The sequence below is a fragment of the Cuculus canorus genome, chromosome 3, assembly GCF_017976375.1.
Source record: "Cuculus canorus isolate bCucCan1 chromosome 3, bCucCan1.pri, whole genome shotgun sequence".
Taxonomy (NCBI): domain Eukaryota; kingdom Metazoa; phylum Chordata; class Aves; order Cuculiformes; family Cuculidae; genus Cuculus; species Cuculus canorus.
Window position 1 is genome coordinate 3,170,153 of NC_071403.1, and position 21,118 is coordinate 3,191,270.

Here is a 21,118-nt window from a genome sequence, read left to right on the forward strand (position 1 = left end):
GCTCAATCACTTACTTCTGGCACATGATTCCATTCTCATTTTATTTGTTACTCTTAACTCCTTTTGCAATGCCGTTATCTAAAGATGCTAATTTTTTTTAGGGTTTATTTTGTTAAATGAATATCTCTGCAGTATGTTTGTTGCTATCCATGTGCTTGAAAATGCTCTGAAGTGCAAAAGGATCGAATCTATGCTTAAAGCTCTCTGAAGAAAATAGCACATATTCTGCCTTTACTTAGAATCATAGAATCATAGAATCATAGAATCATTTGGGTTGGAAGGGACCTTAAAGCCCATCCAGTTCCACCCCCTGCCATGGGCAGGGACACCTCCCACTGGCTCAGGCTGCCCAAGGCCCATCCAACCTGGCCTGGAACACCTCCAGGGATGGGGCAGCCACAGCTTCCCTGGGCAACCTGGGCCAGGGCCTCACCACCCTCAGCATGAAGAAATTCCTACTTATGTCTCATCTAAATCTGCCCCTCTCCAATTTATACACATTGCCCCTCATCCTATCACTCCATGCCTTTGTAAAAAGTCTCTCCCCAGCTTTCCTGTAGGCCCCCTTCAGGTACTTTTTGAAATCCAATATGCTTCTGGGCACTATCGTAATTTTTCTTAGTATTTCATAATGCAGTACACAAATATTTGAAACTCCAGAAGAAAAAAAGGAATAAAATGCTCTACATTCCACTTATTCCTATCAGTCAAGCTTGTACCTGTTCAGGTCAATTAATAGTTTACAATGAACTGAAATATTATTTTACACATACCTAATCTGAAAAGTCAACAAACTTCTATTCGGTACAAATAAACAAAGTAAAGATGGTGAGTTTCGACACTGCACACATAAAAGCACTTCCTGCTCATGATAATCTGATTTTTCGTGTCAGAAGCCGAAGGTTGTTGGAAATTTGAAATACAACACAACCTTAGAGGTGAATTTATTGTATTTTAAAAGACATTTTTTACTCTTAATTGTAGTTTAAACAGATAAAACTATAGTAACTAGGGGCCACTTTTACAAAAATATTGATGCATGTAAAACATGGATGGGAAGGCAGATTTTCCAAAGCACTGACTCTAGATTAGTGCCTGACACTGACTGAGAAGACAGGGATGAGGGCAGTCATTCTGTAAGTAGTTCTAGATGTTATAGTGCTTGGCAGTGCAATGGTTGCAACAAGCACGCCTACTTCTGGAACAGTGTTCAAGGCTCTGGCCCAGTTGCCAGCAGGCTCCTGGGAAGCAGATTTGGTTAAGTTAATCTTCTAGACTCGTATTCATAACAGGCAGGAGGCTTAGCACAGAGAATTTTAATCTGGCCAGTTTCAAGCACCAAAGCCAGTGTGTCCTAGGTCTATCTTATAGGCTGCAATTTGCCATCTCTGTAAGATAAAACCTAAAACCACTCCATGTCCTTCTTGAGCCTTGACTTGTAGCTCTTCTCATTTTCCATTTTCTCTCCTACATTTCTATATAGTGAATACAAAGCAAAGCTGTTTACCTTTCACAGCCTGGTAAGGCTTGTCTCAGCATCTCACATATTCACGCAGGACTTTCGTGGGGTAGAAATGATTCCCGACCATAGAATCATAGAATAGAATCATAGAAACACTAGGTTGGAAAAGACCTTTGAGATCATCAAGCCCAACCATACCTATCTACTACTAAATCATATCCCTAAGCACTTCATCTCCCTGTCTTTTAAACACCTCCAAGGATGGGGACTCCACCACCCCCCTGGGCAGTCTGCTCCAGAAACCACCATGTCTCTGTTCCAGAGATGTGTTCTCTAAGATCAGTGTGTCTTAGAGATCTAGAAGTATTTCCTTCAAAGAAGTTCAACTCTACCACCTCACAGTTACCACTGTCCGCTGCGTTTGCTGCTCATTCTTGTAGTAATTTGGCATACTTCAACCAGTTATTTAAATATGAATGAAAAATCATCCTCAGCTGAAGGAGTTTATTCTTGCAATTGAGTAGGCAAATCGCTAGGCTGGAGTCAATCTCTTACTCTGAATTTATTATGATTTTTTTCATTCCTATGGTGCAGCTTCAACAAAAATGTTACCAGCTCTTCCTCACAGCAGGACATAGTCTGCTGGGAAGGACACCTCCCTGGAGTGCAGGGAGTTCAAGCTGTAGGGTTCGGTGGAATCTGTATATTTATTTTCTGGTCAATACCTGTCAGTTGATAGTATCAGCCCTTTAAATCTGGAACTAGTCACTGCTTTGAAAGTGATCTAATGGGATGCAGTGTTATGCAAATTAATTAGGTTTGCAAGTTCTTTGAAGATCAGATTTGTTTAAGGACTCATCTGCAAAATGTCTCTTTTTTCAATACCCTAAAATTCTTCATCTGGAAATATGGAAGTTATCTAGTCCAAAGAAAAACTAATTCCGTATCCAGAAGGACAAGGGTAAATGCCTTGGGAACTTTCTGCCTAAAGGCTTAAACAGAAGTGTGTTTCCAAGCAGACTCTTCCTAATTTGCTGTCCTCAACTGTACATGATAAAATTCCACCTCAATGCCACTTCAGACACTTAAGTGCTTCATTAAATGATTTTGATAACTTCATTAGCTGTCTATACAGTAAATTTTTAGATCATATTACCTGCCAAATATTTTGGTTTATCTTAAATTAATTTCTCACGTGAAAAAAGAAAGGATGAGAGCACTGTTGCTGAGGACACTTTTTAGATTGAAATAACATTTTGTAAGATGTTATTAAGATGATCACAAAGAACTAGTGAGAAAAAAGATGGAAAAAAGGTAACAATCGTCAAAAAAAAAAGGTGTTATTCATATTGAGGGCTTAATATTACCATGATCTTATTTTTCTTGACTTGGATGTTATAGCATGAGGATTTTGAAATAATAGACTTAATACAAAAGCGATACAAATGAAAGAAAAGAAGACTGGTGAATATGGCAGAGAGGGATCACTTTATTTAACCTATGTATTTAAAGTTGACTGAACCTTTATTTGTCACATAAGCTCCCTTTCTAATTCATGCAGGCAAATAAGATACTCGAAGACAAAAGCGTCTTCTAAACATAGGTGTTGTGTCCCCACCTTTGATGTGTGAGTTTGCACATCATGGAGGGGAGACTATTAATGAGCAATCTCATTAAGAAACTCCCTTGTATTTCTCTAGTCCTATACTATATTCATTTAAAGAGATATGTTTAATTGTCAGAGCTTAGAAGAAATAACCATAGTGACTATGCTGAAAATTATATTAAACTGATAGTAGAATATATTAAAAGTCAGGAAGTTCAATTTTTAGCCTGGAGAAAAGGAGGCTGAGGGAAGACCTCATCACTGCCTACAACTGCCTGAATGGAGGTTGTAGCGAGGTGGGTGTTGGTCTCTTCTCCCAGATAACAAGTGGTAGGATGAGAGGGAATGGCCTCAAGCTGCACCAGGACAGGTTCAGATTGGACATCACCAAAAATTTCTTCACCAAAAGGGTTCTCAAGCACTGTCAGAGGCTGCCCAGGGAGGTGATTGAGTCCCTACCCCAGGAGGGTTTTAAAAGATGGATAGGTGACGTGCTCAGGGATCTGGTTTATTACTGGACAGGTATGGCTGGGTTTGATGATGTCAAAGGTCTTTTCCAACCCTGGGATTCTATGATTCTATGAACTCTGGAAAAGAAATGTGTATTCCCTCAAGAAAGGCCCTACTGAGTGTCTCAGTGAGTAGCATCGTATATTTCTTGATGAAGAAAAATTGCGTGAGAGTTAAAAAAACCTATAAATAATTTTCTAACTAAGGACCCTAAATTCATATATTATTTCTTCAATTTCTTCAATTATTAATGTCTATATGTCCTCTTGGAGTTTATCACTATGAAATCCAGCAACGTTCTTTCCACAAGAATTATTCATGACAGATTCCAAAACCCAGGGATGACTGAGACACACAACAAAGCCGTGTGTAATATTCACAAGCCTGTTTCAGGAAGCCCAAATATATATTCCGCTGAAAGCCAAGAGAGCTGAAGCGTGAGGGGAAAATAAGACAAACTCAGCTGACTAGGGAAATACAGTGAGCAATAAAAGAATGGACAGAGGGATGCCAGACAGATAAATCAATGGGTTCAGCGCTTTAAGCAGGGATAAACAAGTCTAAAAAATAAGGAAATAAGGGGATGAAAACAAAAGCCAAAATTGGAAGTGAAGAGAAAATTGCAGAAGCTATAAGGACAAACAATAGCAGATTTCACAAACAGTCAAGGAACGAGAGGTCGGTGGGAGAGGCTGTCATCTCCGTATGTGGTCGGGAGGGGAAGGTAGCGGTAGAGGCTGCTGGGAAGCTGGCGCTGCCTTCCCCTCTGCGTGCTCACCACAGAGACCACAGGGAACGTGCCAGAATCAGAGAGAAGTGTCCTGGAGGCAGAATCTGAAAAATTAATGAAACAAAGGATGAGAGCAGAACAGGTTGAGAAAGAAAAAGAAGAAAATAGGGCAGCTAAACAGTAGGATCCAGGTCTGGTGGCCTGTTTCCCGGTTTCTGTAAGACACGGCTATTTCTTTTTAAACTCTCTCGGACTGTGAAGTCTGTAGTATATGAGGTATACATAGACTATATGAAGTATATATAGTTGAGAGTTGAAGGAAGACAGTGCGAGACAGTATTTTAAAGGATTTATGAGAAACACCCATGCAACGGTGGCTTTATAAGCTATAAATCCAAGCACAGGCAAAACCAAATTCAGACTTGTGAAGAAACTGGTACAAACTAAACAGGGAAGAGGTTACAAAAGCTGAGTTGGAGTTTACTGATGTGACTGATTTTCTTGGAAAAATGCCAAAAGGTCTTAATAGTGGACTCTGCCCTAAAAATATACAAAATCACTGAGAACAGATTATTACAGTGGAAACCTGAAGTCAGATTCACAACTTCACTTGAACAGATGAGTTGGAAACAGTTATTTAATGAGATTTACGAAAATATCAAAGCCAATCAGGCAGTTAACTGGCATTGATTTCCATTGCCAGTTATGCATTTTCCAGAGGGACCTGAATCCCAATTAATGTCTTAAATTCTCGTGAACTTTATAAAATATTGTGTAGAAAAGCATAAAGCCTTTTTGTATTTGGCGTCTAAGTATAATTGCATGATGTTTTAGATATAAATTATTGGTTAAAGTTTGAAATAAATTTTTGTTGTTACCACTTCTGGGCATCATGCAATTATACTTAGATGCCAAATACAAAAATTAAACAACAGTTCTAAATAAAATAGATGTATTTGTTATCCTTCTGTGTTCTTCAGTTTCTGTAGCGAATTCTAAAGAGAACTGTTTGGGGGCATTACTAGATGAAAATTTTGCAAGTATTTAGTGTTTATAACTAAACAATGATTGGAGCAAGGAGGGGTTAATGTTCTAGCTTTAATATTCAAGTTTGCGTCACCGCCAGTGGCCAAAAATTGTCACGGTTTCACATCTGCTGGTGCCTTCATGGTTTTAGCTCAGAGCTGCCTGAAGTGCCATCTTTACCTCTTACAATGTTCCAAGAAAGTCATAATAAGAGGAAGAAATGAAATCCTGGGGTTTGCTGGAACTAAGCCTACTCACAGCTTTGAAAATAAAGATCAGGATTTTGAGAAAATACCATTGAATGATAATGGCATTGAAGAAAATATAGTGAGAGTAATATATATAACAAAAAGAAGGAATAGAAACCAAGAAAGCAAGACACATCCACTCAATAAATGTTATCCTGTCTGTTTATATCCCATTGAGCTGATGGGCAAGTATCTAAAACCCAACTGAGCCCCAGGCCATAAGATATTCCTGTTTTCCAGGATGCAGCCTCTGTTAGGTACCTAAATGAAACAGGTTCCTCCCTAATTATCAGCCTTTTCAATGGACATGACAGACACTCTGAAATTCCAGTTCTGAGGAAATATTCACCTGCCTTCTGTCCATATGAAGAGTTTGAACACACAGCGCCTGAACCCCCATAGCATCAGGGGATACATGAAAATAAACCACGCATGGTCAGAACTACAACAAACACTGCTCATCTTTTGCCCCGGGTTTTAGGCACTGCGCAGACTGATGGAGATTGAACTCCTCTTTCTGCCCTGACAGTGATGATGTGGTAAAATTTCCATGAAAATATGTCCCGCCCTTCCTCTTGATTCTGAGCAGCCGAGTCTTGACCAAGAGGAGGAGCCACAGGACAAAAGGCAGCGCAGTTATTTGGCAGCGAGCAATAGTGGTGACCTAGGAAAAAGATTTTTTGCTGTGTTTGTAGGTTTTACATTGAAGCATCTTTGAATAGAAACAAATATAGTGAAAACTAAAAACACCAGAAGCTTCGGCTTCCTGTGTTCCTGGGTTTAGGGGTCTTAAAATTAAAGAATATTCGGGCTTTTTCTTGGCTGCTGTGTATCAGATTGGTTTTCTTGCAGCCAGCTGCGCAGGGACTCATCTTCTAGAAGTAGGTGTTCTTCCCAAGGTTATGCCATGTGACCTGCTGCATAGAGCGTGATCCTGGGATCTGGAGTACGTGGGTCTATTCCCCCTCTAGCCTCCACCATTCAGCCTCTACTTTGGTGTCAGTGCCTGGAAACTGTATCCCATTACAACTACTATCTCATGTTGTGGCTGCCCCGTCTCTGGAGGGGTTCCAGGCCAGGTTGGATGGGCCTTGGGCAGCCTGAGCCAGTGGGAGGTGTCCCTGCCCATGGCAGGGGGTTGGAACTCGATGATCTTTAAGATCCCTTCCAACTCAGGTCGTTCTATGATTCTATGATTCTATATCCTCTCCCAAATGAGGTTCATCGGAATCTGGCTAGATGGAGGCACTTAAAATTTGCTCAGTATTTCTTGAGTTAACAGATGGAGGTGTTTAGGCATGGATTAAGCTTTAAAGACACCTATAGTTCCTACACAGAGAGAGAGGTGTCTGTGTTATGTGGAGGAGGTCTCCCTTAGCAGGTTTTCAGTGGTGAATACCACCTTTTATGACTGTATATGTTCCTTAAATTTGTGTGCTAAGCAGACTGAGCCAACCTCTCCCGTGAACAAGTGCTTTAAAATTTAGGTACGACAATGACAAAGTTAGACATATATAAAATAGTTAGGTATTTACATAACATTCTTGGTTCCTAAGTAGCAGTTTAAGCAATTGGGGTCCATAAGAGGCCACAAAGATGATCCGAAGGCTGGAGAACCTCTGCTATAAGGACAGGCTGAGAGAGTTGGGGTTGTTCAGTCTGGAGAAGAGAAGGCTCCGAGGAGACCTTAGAGCAGATTCCAGTACTGAAAGGGGCTCCAGGAAAGATGGGAAGGGAATTTTTGCAATTGCATGGAGTGAGAGAACAAGGGGAAAGGCTTTAAATTGGAAGGTGGAAGATTTAGATTAGACATTAGGAAGAAATTCTTCACGATGACAGTAGTGAGGCCCTGGCCCAGGTTGCCCAGGGAAGCTGTGGCTGCCCCATCCCTGGAGGTGTTCCAGGCCAGGTTGGATGGGCCTTGGGCAGCCTGAGCCAGTGGGAGGTGTCCCTGCCCATGACAGGGGGTTGGAACTGGATGGGCTTTAAAGTCCCTTCCAACTCAAACCATTCTGTGATTCCGTGGTAGCTGCTGGGATGCAATTAAATCAAGGCAAGATCAAGACCATGCAGACACCACAGAGAGCATATCTGTAGTACCAGATATGGTGAAGCCCCCTATTTTTCAATGGTCTGTCAATAGACTATGAAGAATATTTAAACTGGAAGAAGGGTAAAGATCCTCAATGTTTTGTAATTGAGATAAAAGGAAAAAAAATTGTAATGTAGAAGAGGAAGTTATAAATATGCAGAAATGGCTAGAAAGAACAATTGAAATGTCCCCAAACTAGTTAATCACAGGAAGAAGAATAAAACAAATGTAACTTGAGTAGCATTTATAATCACACAACAGAGAAGTTCAAAGAGGAAGTTTTTTAAACAAAAAGTAATTTTTATGTGCAGTCACTCTGTGTAGGAGGTGATAGGGCTTACAGAAGGGTGATCACATTCAACAAACACAGATTATATGACCTTTGCGAAACAGGTGCTACTCTGGTAGAGGTATACTAGAGGTCAGAAGACCACTGAAATGCTATTTATGTTACAATGCATTAAAATGATTGACGAGGAAATGGTACTGAGCTTTGAAAAGTTTGACTTCCTTCACTGACAAAGCATTTTATTTATTGTTTTTTTTTTTTTTTTCAATCCACTTCCAACACTAGCCGTGAAAACAGGATTTGTCTGAGTTGGGGAGCTTGCTTTCCCATTTCCCATCCTTGTTGCAATATAACGGAGCATAGCAATGGAGAATTAAGGAGCAATTCATTATTTACAATAATAACAAAATCACAGCATTAAGAATGAGATTGTATTTTCACTATTTAAGTAGCGTAAGAATACATCAACCAAAACCTTACTGAATGTTACAAACTTATGAAGCATTGTTTTATTCCTGATAGCTATCAGGTAGGATAAGATTGTGGGTTTTTTTTAAACGATAATAATCTGCCTTAGGAAAGCGTAATATGCAGAAGAGAGAAAAGAATGAGGAGGAAAAATGCTCATTTGTATCAGTTCTGTAACTATTCTGCTGGCTTGTACGTGTGACACTTTCTGGCAAATAAGAGTTGTTTGCAATTTCATGGGTTTTGTTCCCAGGTTTTGTGTCTTCCCTTTTGGTCATTATTGCCTAAGCAGCAGTTTAGTTTGAAAACATACATTTTGAGTATAGCAACTAATTGTGATGTACAATCAGAATATATGACTAAATGGCATGAGTTATACAATCTGACCTACAGAAATCTGCAGGAAAGTGGAATAATTTGTATCTTTTATTTTTTGCACAGTGTTTATGGCTGCCCTCTGGCGAAAAAACGCAAAACACAAGATAAGCAACCGCAGGAACCAGCCCCTAAAAGAAAACCCTTTGTGGTTAAAGCAGACAACTCTTCGGTAGATGAGTGCTATGAAACTGATGGAACAGAGGAGATGGATGAAAAAGAAGAAGAAGAAGAGGAAGAGGATGAAGAAGAGGAGGAATATTCTGATGATAATGAGGAACAAGGTGATGAGGAGGAGGATGATGAGGAGATAGATCGAGAAGAAGAAGAGGAGATTGAAGAGGAAGAAGAGGAGGATGAAGAGGAAGGTGAAGACGTGGAGGATGAAGAGGAGGAGGAAGAAGAGGAGGAGGAAGAAGAGGAGGAGGAGGAAGAACGTGGTAATAATCAGAGTAGTAGTAAAAAGTAAACAATGTGTGTTTTCTGGGTTAATCTTCTAGTGTGGTGTACAAGGATTTAGCTGCACGGTTCTCATTAAAGCTAATGGAAGCCTTGCAGTTAAATCTCTCTGCTCCACACTGAAAATATACCCCACTGTGTTCTCTTAATATTTATTTGAATAAGTCTGTCTTCCAAATATTTTTTAATACACCAGCACTCACTTTTCAAACAAGGAGGGTGGAGGTGTATTTGTGTTAAAAATGCTTTCATAGAATGTAGTCCTTGGAGTGGATTAATGCATGCAGTTACCAGGAGGATATTCACGAAGGTACAAGCAAAGCATCAGCTACAGCTGGGTGCCTGTACTGATCATTTGCAAGTGTATTTTTCTGGATCTGCTTATATAATGTGAATGATTGCCCACATAAATGCTGTCACGAGTTTGGAGATAATTTTTATGAGCAAAAATGGGCCTCTTCCCTTTGAAAAATTTGCCCCGTACTTCCCCCTACCCCGAGAAACTTTTCAGAATGAACTATTATAATACACTTTGGTTCTTTGAGAGTTCAATGCTGTGTACTTTAGTTGATTCTATTAAAAAAAAAAATAGAGTGAGAGGTTTACATACATAAAGTCCTACAATTCATATGTTTTGATTTTCATACTGTGGCATAAATGCCATTTAGTTATATAGGTCACTGGTAGTAACAAAATTAATGCAGTAGCAATGTGATTAACCTATTCACCTTTCTCTATTTTTGGGATATTGGACTCTATAAACAGTATTTTCAAAATATGTAATTGGTATCCATTTACTCAAAGAGTCCATATGCTAATGACAGACATCATAATGCACTGGGGTGAAATGAAAAAATCATGCAAAAATTAATGAGCTATCTAAAAAGTATTTTGTTCCCATTTCCAGGGAACACGTTTTTGGTTGGGTAGATTCACCTTTCTAACCAATAAAAATATAAGAAAAGCTTTCAGCACTCCTCAGTTGGATTCCTCTTAGGAACCAGGTATGAAAGTTGTATGACTTTTGTTTCAGCATTCTGTAAGGTCAGATCTTAAATCTTATAGAAAGACTTTGGAAGTATTCTTTCCATTTGAGTGAGGTGGTGGCCAGCTGGGTGGCTATAAGCATTTTCTCAGATATATGAATCCGTTTCCTCAGTTGGTTAAATTTGCCCACAAAAAACGGTAGAGCGTAGATGGCCAATCTTAAAAGTTACATGAGTTTGATGCAGCAGGGAAACGATTTCCTTTTGCAGGGAACTCTGCTGTTTCAGAACCTGGAAGAGAAGCTGTGTTAGGTCAGGATGCTGTGCAACTGCTATTGCTATCCTGATGGGCAAGTGCCGCATATTTAGCAGTTTCTTAAGAGATAACGGTGATTTGAGTTTGTTGGTGTTCAGGTTATGGTGCAACTGCTGCTGCGATTTCAGCTGACGTAAAAAACTTTGAATCTACACTATCAAAAATGATAAAAGAAAAACAAAACCAAAAAACCAAAACCTAAGCAAAACTCAAGAGCTCAAGAAAATTACTTTTGGCAAGCCAGCAGGCTTGATATTCAGTTTACTTTTACTGTCATAATGAAACACAGTGGTTTCCTTATTCCAACACAGTTACACTGTGTGGTCCTAATCAATCTATTGATTAGTGGTCCTAATCAATCTATAGAGGCTGACATTGCTATTTGACTACTTTCCTTCCATATGTAGTAGGCTGTGGTTAAGAACTGCAAAATTTTTACAGAGGTACCTGAATTGCCTGCTCTGCATATTACATGGAGTTAAAACTTACATAGCCAAAGTTTTTCCTAGGATCCCATGTTATTCCAGTTACAATATATAAGTACATTAATAATTATATATATGTTCTGTGTCAAATATTAGTCATTAAGGAAAAAATCCTCATCGAGTGGGATAAGTTTTAATAGAGTTTTATGAGAGAAATAATTCATGATCTTTTGAGGATCAACATAGTACTCACTAATCTCAGTTAGGGCACAGGTGAATTACTAGAAGGAATTACTAGCAATTAATGAAGAAGGTAGTATGGAATTCCTTATGTCTATGGCAAGCAGTGGAGAGTGATAACAGTTTGTTCTTGGTAAGATCTGGGAGTTAATCAATAAATCATATTATTTTAGATAGCTTATTTCCTATTGATTTTGACAGGGATCCTGGCGTTTGGCTTTCTTCCATTTACAACATGAGCAGCTCTAGTAGAATTTTCCAGGGAAACAAAGTGCAACCAAATTTAGATATTTTAAAACTACATGGTCTGAAGATGGCACTTGCCTTTATCTGTTGACTATATGAGAAAATCAGGTCTCGTCAGTTCTGAATTTAGTTGTCTCCATCACTCGTCACTCATTACAGTGAAGGTACTGTATTAAAACCCCATCCACCTTTTATGGAACCTTAGAAGGAAGTCTGAATGTGCCTTAATGTTCCTATCCCTAGAAACAAAATTATCCGCTGGACAACAGAATGCCTGCAGAGTTCTCATAAAATTTTCTCTCACTTGTCCTGTAGGTTATAGCCATTTAGAGAATTTCCATAAGTAACTTCAGTCTGGGTGTACAAATCAGTTAAAATTGTAAGAAGAATTCCATCAGCATAGGATTACAGAGGCAACAGTTGGGGGAGGGAGGGAGGAAGGGGGTGGGGAAAAGAAGGAAGGTTAGGTAAGGTATTTTACCATTTCTTAGGCCAAATTAATTTTTTGTTAGACAAGGGTAAATCCTGAGAAGCTTGAGTACCTCACTGGCATCTCATTGCCCATAGTTTTACTAAATGAAAGTGAATTTTGAGTGGGATTCTGAGAGGGTATAGACAACATATAGGTAGTATGGATACACAAGTCTTACTGAAAATAGTTGGATGCTCACTGAAACCATCTTGGTCTTTTTGAAAATCACATCTTTCTAACCTCATCATTTATAAGATAAAAGACTTTGAAAATACAGATGCCTCCTAAAAAAAAAAATCTCAAAATACCACTTTTAAATAATAAGGAAAAAATTCCAAACATTTTAGATGACTTCCAATTCTGTGCTCGTATTTCTGTACTGATCTGTTGAACCAAAATTAATGCTTAAAATTCCCCAGCAATGGCCAACATATTCCCTTTAAATTTCCGTTAAATGTATTGTACCTTTTTGAAGAACAGATTGTCCATCCATGTGGCTATGAACAGGCTTGAGAAGCCCTCGTGTTCAGCACCACCACTAAATGAAAAATGAATCTTTCCAATTTCCCTTATATATCATAAAGAAAGGACAGATAGACGGCCTCTGTTACGGTAACCTAAGCTGTACAATGAAATACAAATGTGAAGGAGTAAGGGAAAGGCTAATTTTAGCATATTTTTCCCTTTCTGTGTGATGGGAACCTCTGAGAACCCTTGGATTGAAATCTGAAGGGTGCATTTGATCTGCAAGGCAAACCAAAGTATTTTCTCTTGAGAAGAGCTTGTTTCAGGTAAAAAAAAACCAAAAACCCAAGAAAAAGGAAAAAACAACCAAAACTTTTTTTTCTTATAGAAAGAAAATTCTGTTGGAGGAGCTGCCAGAACATGTTCAAGGGACCATTTAGCCCTTTTCACATAAAGGCATTCAAGATAGCTTGTAGTTCAGGTATTTCATAATTTGCCGGAGGCAGGAGGAGTCAGGCTGATTCTAGACGTAGGGAAATTTGGTACATCAATCAAATCCTTTTCACAGACGATGCTACAATAACTATTGCAGTTTCCCAAGAGGTGACTTGTTAGTATGTGTAAAGCTTTCAGACATTCCTTTACATTTTCTAATAAACTCAAGGTAGCTGGCTTGAACAATACATCAATATAAACTTTTGCATCTAATCTTTTGGGCGGAATATACAACAAAAATAGCTGTAAAACATAGATAGCAGTGTATATTCAAAGTGTATATTTCTTTAAACTGTAGAATTGTTTCTGAAAATCTGGTAATATGTTTGGGTTCTTTCCTCCACTTGCATGAACGGAACACAGACACATAGGCCCTCATAGTTTGAAATCCACCTAGGACGTGAGGGAATGTCCTCAGGTTGTACCAGGGGAGGTTCACATCGGATATTAGGAAATACTGGAAGGGTTCTTGGGCACTGCCAGAGGCTGCCCAGGGGGTGATTGAGTCCCCATCCCTGGAGGTGTTCAAAAGATTGGTAGGTGAGGTGCTCAGGAATATGGTTTAGTAGGAGGCAGGTACAGTTGGGATTGATGATCTCGAAGGTCTTTTCCAACCTGGTGATTCTATGATTCTATCGACTCTATTAAGATTGTCAGTGCCTTCTGCTATCTTCCTGATCCCCTCATCAGGTTGTTTCTGAAGCACTTACATCCTCTAAGCAAGAGGAAATGCAAACGCTATTCTAAAGATAAAAGAAGCACATGTGCTGAGGAAAATGTGATGGCACACGGCTTTCCAACTGTGCATGCTGCTGAAGACATTCTACATCTTGATAAAATGAAGATGACATATCTGTGTTAGCAAGGTCATCTGGCCAGCCTGCTGAACAATAATTATATTCCTTTATTTGAACTATTAGCAGGAAAGTGGTCATCTATTTGGTGCACACAGTAGGTGTTCAGTACTAAATAGAACGAAGAGCTGGACCCACATGTACCTCACAGGCAGAACACCTGAGAGAAGAAAATCACAGCTTTAAGAGGCCAGAAAGCACGATTTCTCTGCTTAGGACAATATATGTGGAAAGAAGTAAAGAAGTGAATTTTCCAGGGCCAGAGAAGACTAAATACATATCTGACAGTTTTACAAGGCAAAGCAGATCTTAACCCATTGCAAATAAACTCATGCTGCATTGTTTCATGTCCTTCATGAAAGAAGATACCCCATGCTTAGGGTATTTCACCAATAACAATGTGAGGAACAGTAATAAAAATGGTGTTGCAGCTGGAAGACTTTTATCCTAGCCATTGTGTTGTTTTCCTCTGGATAAAATGTTAAAGATGCCTTTCTAGTCTAGTTACCAAGTGCTCAGGCCTGGGGTGATTGGGGTAAATCACAGCATAAAACCTGTTATTGATAACTTTTCTGCATGGAAGATGCAAGCATGGTTTGCATTATGTTCTGCTGTTCAGTTGTTTATATTATTTCATATTGAGACACTTAGATTAAATATTTTCTCTGGTTTTTTTGGAAATCTTACTGTTAAAAGATTTGGAACAGTTGGTTCCGAGCTGGGAACGTCAAGGTTGTGAAGCAGGGTGGGGAAACAGCTAGCTGGTAAATACTATCTGGACACCTTCAGTTCTTATGGAAAAAGCTCAGATCTACTTATTACAGTTAAGTGTTCGTGGTCGGTCGGTGGATTCCTTAAACATGACTGCGTGTAAGTTTAGTAAACTTTGCTTGTGGCTGCATTCCATGCCTAGGGTGTTTACTGTTTGCTGCTCATAGACAGTGTAATTTGTTAAGAGCATTATTTTAACACTAATTTTTAACTCGCTGAAGTGAGATTGTGCCTGATACTGAGCTTATTTACATCAGGCAAATGAAGAATAACTTTATACCAATAGAGTTACATTGTCAGGAGGTGGTGTTACACTTGTCACACTCAACATCTTTTTGAAGAGCTATTTTAAAATACTTCCTTCTATGTGAACGTTTAACTCAGTAGACTTTCCAGGCTGTGTCTAGAATCTTAGATGTAGCTTTAAGCAGTTAGTATCCCTCTTCACTTTAACTTCAATGCTTAAAGTTAGGAATGTGTCCAAGTAGACTTCCGATGTAGAGGTTTGCATATTTAGCTGCTTTCCTACAAATAAAAGGCCTTAAATGTTGATGTGAAATATCTGATCCTTCAAGAGCAAATGATTCAATCGTAGCTTTATGCAGTGTAAAGAAATTATTCACCTTGATGAGACAGATTATAGAACTCTGCCATGCACAAGTTGCGTTGACGTAAGCAGAAATTCTGTAGAGGGCATTGAGATGCTTAAGGAGTTCAGAGTCTGAACTGGAGGCCTTACTGAGAGCGTCACAGAGCGCATTCAGCATCCCATCGGATTTTATTGCTGCTTCACCCTGCATCTATTTACACAGCATGGTGTTGCTTGCTTGTATTTTTATTTCGCTAATCCTTTCCGTCAGTGTTAGCAGAACGTGAGATGTTGGGCTCATTGTAATATCAATTGCTTCAGGACTTACGTGTGACCAAACCTTTCTCGAGCCTTGCCAGAGCAGTAGGTCTGGAAAGGAACCTCATATCTCAGTAGTGCTGCTTTGGATTCCTGCAGACTGCAGTCCTCAAGAAGAGGCAGCATAGAGGTTTCCTTTTCTATATTTCCATTGCATCCTTCTGTTTGCAGGTAAATGCTGAGTGGATCCTGGATTTTGCCTTTTTCATTTATTGCCTGGCAAGTTCATAGAGTAAAGCGAATTCCTTCTGGAATAAGACGGATTGGAGAAGAAATTCAGAGCGAAAGTGCTGTACCCTTACAACCCCATTCTCACTCAACTCTCTATAACCAGTTCGTTCCAATAATCTCATGGTTTTGGCATAACTGTGCCAAGAAGCTGGTAGCAAAGTACTTAAATAAACCAATAGTGACCACAGTATTATTGCTGCTCTTTGTATCCGTATTTGCAAACATTATGACCTAATGTTGTTGTAGACACTATCACATCTGGAATAGGGCATTTTAGGAAACAAATTCACAGCCTACAAAATCAAACTCTTTATGTTTTCTCTTAGAACTCCTTTTTCTTTCACAGTGCTTCTTCTAAGACTGCATTATCTGTAATGTCCTGCAGCTTACACAGAGACTATGGACTCTCTCTGAGTCCTTCTTGACACTACAGATGCAATGATTCTTGAAAATGTTTGGCTTGGTCAGTGTCAGAGGTTCCAATTTTTCCTCTTGTGTTTAGAGAGCAGCTCTAAGGACAAATTTAGATCACCCTATTCATTCACAATTCCCACTGGGCCTACAGTGTTTGTCTTAAAAGAGTGAACACAAGTGGTAGCTTTTCACCCTGAATGTGATAGCTGTAGGAGTTAATTTTCCACTATTACAGTTCCTGCATGAGGTAATAAAATATAATGGAATTCCAGACTGGATTGATCATCTCTTCTGATCTATATCTATTTCCATGGATCAAACTTGCAGTCCTGGCAAATGCCTCAAGTCACAAAAATTTGGTTTGACAAATATATAAACAAAATCACTAAGAAAGCATTCTTTTGAAACAAAAGAGTTGGTATATACTGAACATATCTATGTAGTCCTGAATACTTTTTATTATGGAAGCATTTCCTCCTCATTTTGCAGGTCTCGGAACAATTCAGTTTTGTTCTTTTTTCACCCATACCACATGACACAGTCCTTTTATACCCTATGAGGAACTTTCTTTTCTATATATATATATATATATATATATTTCTTTTATATATATATATATATTCTACAAATAGATTTTGAGAGCAGGCGGTGGGAGCTACAATGAGCAAGGTGGACAGCAAGGAAGGCCAAGTCATTTAGCAGGAGACGAAGAGGACTAATGCTAGGAAAGAAACCACCTCAAGGAGTTTAGTAAGGGATGTTAAGGGGTCATTAGTAAAGGCCACTGATGTGGTTATGGTCTTAAGCTAGTTTCGGTCACCGTGGATGAAATCCTCAGAATTATTTGACACATAAAGTGTCAAATTCATGCAGAAAGTACTGAAAATAGTCAGTCACTAACATTGAACATGTCAAGCATCCATAACAGCACAGTTGGATTTTGAAATGTTTTTTTTTTTTCCCAAGGAATTCGTGGCAAGTATTATATGCTCTGTGCAGTAAATATTACTGTCTTTAGCAAAAATTTTCAGTGGCTTTGTAAGAGAAAATTTTGCCAGTTAACAGGATTGACAGCTCAAGACTTAATGGGGGTTTATTAGGTGAACTCAACAATCTAATAGTTCTGTCATTCCAAAAGCTTAATTTTGCAGGCTGTGCTATTAATAGGAAGAGTAATAGCATTGCTATGACACTAAAAGAACTCTAGGGAAGAGCTGGATTTACAATTACAAAACCAAACAGAGCAAGAAGGCATTTTCTTCCTTGTACTCTGCAGACATGGGTTACTGACGGTGACAACGGAAAGGTCTGTGTGGCTTGAATACTCCCCGTCACCTACTAGAGGAGTGTTTGCAGAGCTGCCCTGGCCCATGTCAGGCTAGGGTTACATCTCTACATTTTCCAAAGCATATGTGGTGAGAATCCTTTACTTATCATACATATTTTGAAAGTATTCTATGCAAATGCTTTTCTTCTGGCTTCTATTCTGTTTCTGTTCTATCAAATCTATTGTTTCACCAACTGCCTCGACTTAGTTCTATATAAACACGATGCATCTACTAAACAGTTTCTTGGACACCCTGTAAAGCACTGGGCTGAAGTCTTTACAGAAGACTCTTTTTATCATCTGCAATAATTAAAGCATCACTCGGCTTTAAAGGCTGGCATCGAATGGAAACTTATAAATAGTTTCTTTTTCTATTTCAATATGCTGAATAAAACTTTGCCCTCAGGTCATTAAGCACAAAATGTATTTTGAACAGTAACAGTGGAATTACAGAATGACAGATAATTACCAACATGCTATTAGGAATAGGGCTGGTGTTGGACTTACAAAAGGCATACTAATATTTATATTAGTGCTTGTTTATTATCTGATGAGAGCAGTCTGTGGATGTCCTTCTCTGAAGATAGAGCCAGAAAGGGCAACTTCTAAGGGAATAGAAACTGTAACCCTTTATTGGGAGCTAAGGATGCTCCTACGTTTGATGGATAAAAGCTTCAGAATAGAATGAAAATGAAATGCTGCCCCATCTGCAACTTAGGTGTGAGAGGTAATGCAGGAGTTCAGCACTACTTTTCCTTCTTTCCTGACACAGAAAGATAGCAGCTAGACTGGAAACTGTTTTGCATAAGCAATGCCTTTGCGCATTCTCCTGAAGCTCTATCACACCCTAGAAACAAAAAAAATCAAGAAGTAAGGTAGACCAAAGGGCATCATTCTTCTGGGAAAGCAGGAAAGACTGGGTTCCTGGTTTTGCTCCAAGGACACTCTAACCATCTTAAAAATTGTCTGCTTAATATTGGCTTACAAAATCCATCCTGCGAGCTAGGATCAGCCACTACCTTTCTTTATTTTAGGCAAGTGCACTTGTATAATATGTACAACAAAGACAGTGTGGTTTTTACTTCACCCAAATAGCATGAAAAAAAAATCATGTGTCATGATACTTTTGTATTTCTGCTTCCTGGTTCAGCTTACGTCAGGTCTAGCTTTTATTGTGGTGACCAACAAACTTTTTTGGGTGATCTGGTATTGACTCCACTCAAACTGGGAGAGCTTTTTACTCTTAGTCTTCCAATTCTTTCACAAGTGACCTACTAAACAATGTAGTTTCCCTGGATGGGCAGAAGAGAGTAGAGGAAATGAAGGAGCGAACAGGCAGTTCTTCCTTTGGCTAAGAATTAAAGCAAGGTAGTCAAGGCAACAGTTTATGGGAAGCCTTTTTTTTTTGGATGTGTATTGGAACATACTTATTGAATTGGGTCTCTCGGGGAACTTATGTATGAAAACACTCAAAATCTAGAATAGTTCAAGGATTAAATCATAGAATCATAGAATGATTTGGGTTGGAAGGGCCCTTAATGATGATCTAGTTCCAACTCCCCTGCCACGGGCAGATAGGTGGAGAGGTGCTTAAGGCTGAAGCTGTTTTGGTAAACATAGAAGCAGAGCCTTGAACACCTGATAAGTGTTAGAGTTCAGATGCTTCCCAGGTTTAAGCCACAAATGAGCTTAGGTGTAGTTGTATCACTCAGAGAAATAGAAATGTGACTGTTCCTTTCTATACAACATACCATATGAGAAGGCCAGTCTGAAAGTGATGTAGAAATTGCTGCTGGCGTTCATAATATCTCTTCTAAGTGCTTCATCTTGAAATGCCCATTAAAGAGCAATATGGTTTTAAGAACAAATTTTATTCAATGGCTGTTTTCTGTATTTTTACACAGACATGGAAAAAATAAATTCCAAATGTAAAAGTACAGAATTTATACAAGAAAGAAAAAGGACAACTGTTAAAAGACATAAAGAATTTATTAGGAGGTCAGCATGGGTGTACTGAAGAGAGGAAGTAAAATACACCATTAGGATTCCTTCTTGGAAAAGCAGGAAATGGCAAAGATTTGAAAGCTGCTGTCTAGAATCTGCATTACGCAGAACTTTAAAAGAGCAATAAAAAGGCTTTTAAGAAAAAGGAGTAATTTTGCAGTGCAGGATCAGGATTTGACAAAAATACCCATACGCATAGTTTGTGCAGCACCGCACAGTTCTTTTCTAGCAGTGTGTTTTCCCCTCACTAATACATGAGAATTTTCCAGCAGTTCATGATGTGATTTAACTTACTGTGTCTTTCTGTCCTTTAATATCATTGTCAATAGTAGAATCAGAACTAGACAGATGCAGAGCACTTCTAAAAATCCAACTAGTAAGTGTTGACTCTCAGAGACTTCTTATAGTATGGAAAACCAGGATTATTAAAGTTGGCTTGCTCCATGGAGAAGATACAAACAGTGGTGAGCCGGAAGTACTAACTGTTTAGAAATGCAAAACTGAAAGCAACAGCAACATATTCATAAAAGAAAGAACAAGTGTGCTTGGTAAATACGTGTTTTGTTTGAAATGTGCAAATTGCAGAGCATTGAGAAGACAGGGAGTGTGGAGATAATGCATGTAGTTTGTCTGAGTTATAGGAAAGGATTTGATGCAGCTCCATTTAATACATTAATTTTGAAGTCCTAAAACATAATACAGCACCAGACACAAAGGGAAAGAGGGGAAATGTTCATGTTGGATAGGTGAATTCCATTGGCTCTTAAGTTGCTCAGATACTTCTAGTGTGCAGAAATTTAAGTTAATGAGACTAGAATCTAAAAATAATCATACAACATGTAAGTTGAAAGTAAACAATATGTTAGGGTGATTTCAGTATGAATCACTTGGTGAATACTTGAAGAAAAGAAAAATTAAATTTCTTTCAGGCAGAAGAAGAGGCATCGACTTTCTCTTGTGCATTGCTTTCACCAGTGAACTCCAGCAACACAAATTCTGAGCTGAACCATCCTGAGACCAGACTCAGACTCAGGTTTTAGTTCTGTTCAGTATAAGCTTCTCTCTGTATCTGCGTGTATCTGTGCTTGTGTCTTGGAAAACTGCCTGTTGTGGTTATGTGTTTGATTGATCCACTTGTAGCTTGTTGTTTCTGTGAGCTGGTTAGAGTGAGAGTTTCAGCAGAGAAGTAATCCACGGAGATTGTGCTGTTCTGGTCAGTTTAGGTCTGAGGTTGTCTACAAAGCTTCTGTCATCATAGCTGACAGGTATGTGTGTAGTTGAAAAAGTATACACGTGTATGTTGGTGATTACATTTGTCCAGCAAAAGGTTTCCTTGTATGAGATAGGAGCTTTCATCATAAGGACAGACATCCCAGTGCTGATAGGAACAGCAGTGAGAAATCCCTCGTAGGAAGGAGGACAGTTTCTAAAAAGGTGGCCATGTGTGTTCTTTAGGTGGACAGGTAGTTGGAACAGCTCAACTGGCAATATCTTTGCAGATGCAGGAGTGACAGAAAGAGGGTTTCTACATCTCTTACCGTAACATGTATCTCCAGCATTTGACAGGTCTCTGGTTCTGTAGTCTCCGTTTCAGACATTTACAGTCTCCTTGACCATCTGCACACATGGTGTAGATGGCAATTAAACAGCAGACAGTAAAGACGGGTTTTAGCTAATGTCTAGCTGTACCATTGAGTCAC

The 21,118-nt window shown here is 39.0% G+C and overlaps 1 protein-coding gene across 19 annotated transcripts in view; it reads left to right on the plus strand.

The window, feature by feature from the left end:
• Positions 1 to 21,118, plus strand: part of MYT1L (myelin transcription factor 1 like) — a 345,697-nt gene that overhangs the window by 228,136 nt on the left and 96,443 nt on the right. For 14 of the 19 annotated variants that reach the window (XM_054063077.1, XM_054063078.1, XM_054063079.1 and 11 more), the window contains one exon: positions 8,873 to 9,246. In XM_054063077.1, the coding sequence (XP_053919052.1) occupies positions 8,873 to 9,246 (374 nt within the window). The remainder of the gene's footprint in view (positions 1 to 8,872; positions 9,247 to 21,118) is intronic. The other 5 variants (XM_054063095.1, XM_054063080.1, XM_054063085.1 and 2 more) reach the window with 1 other exon arrangement.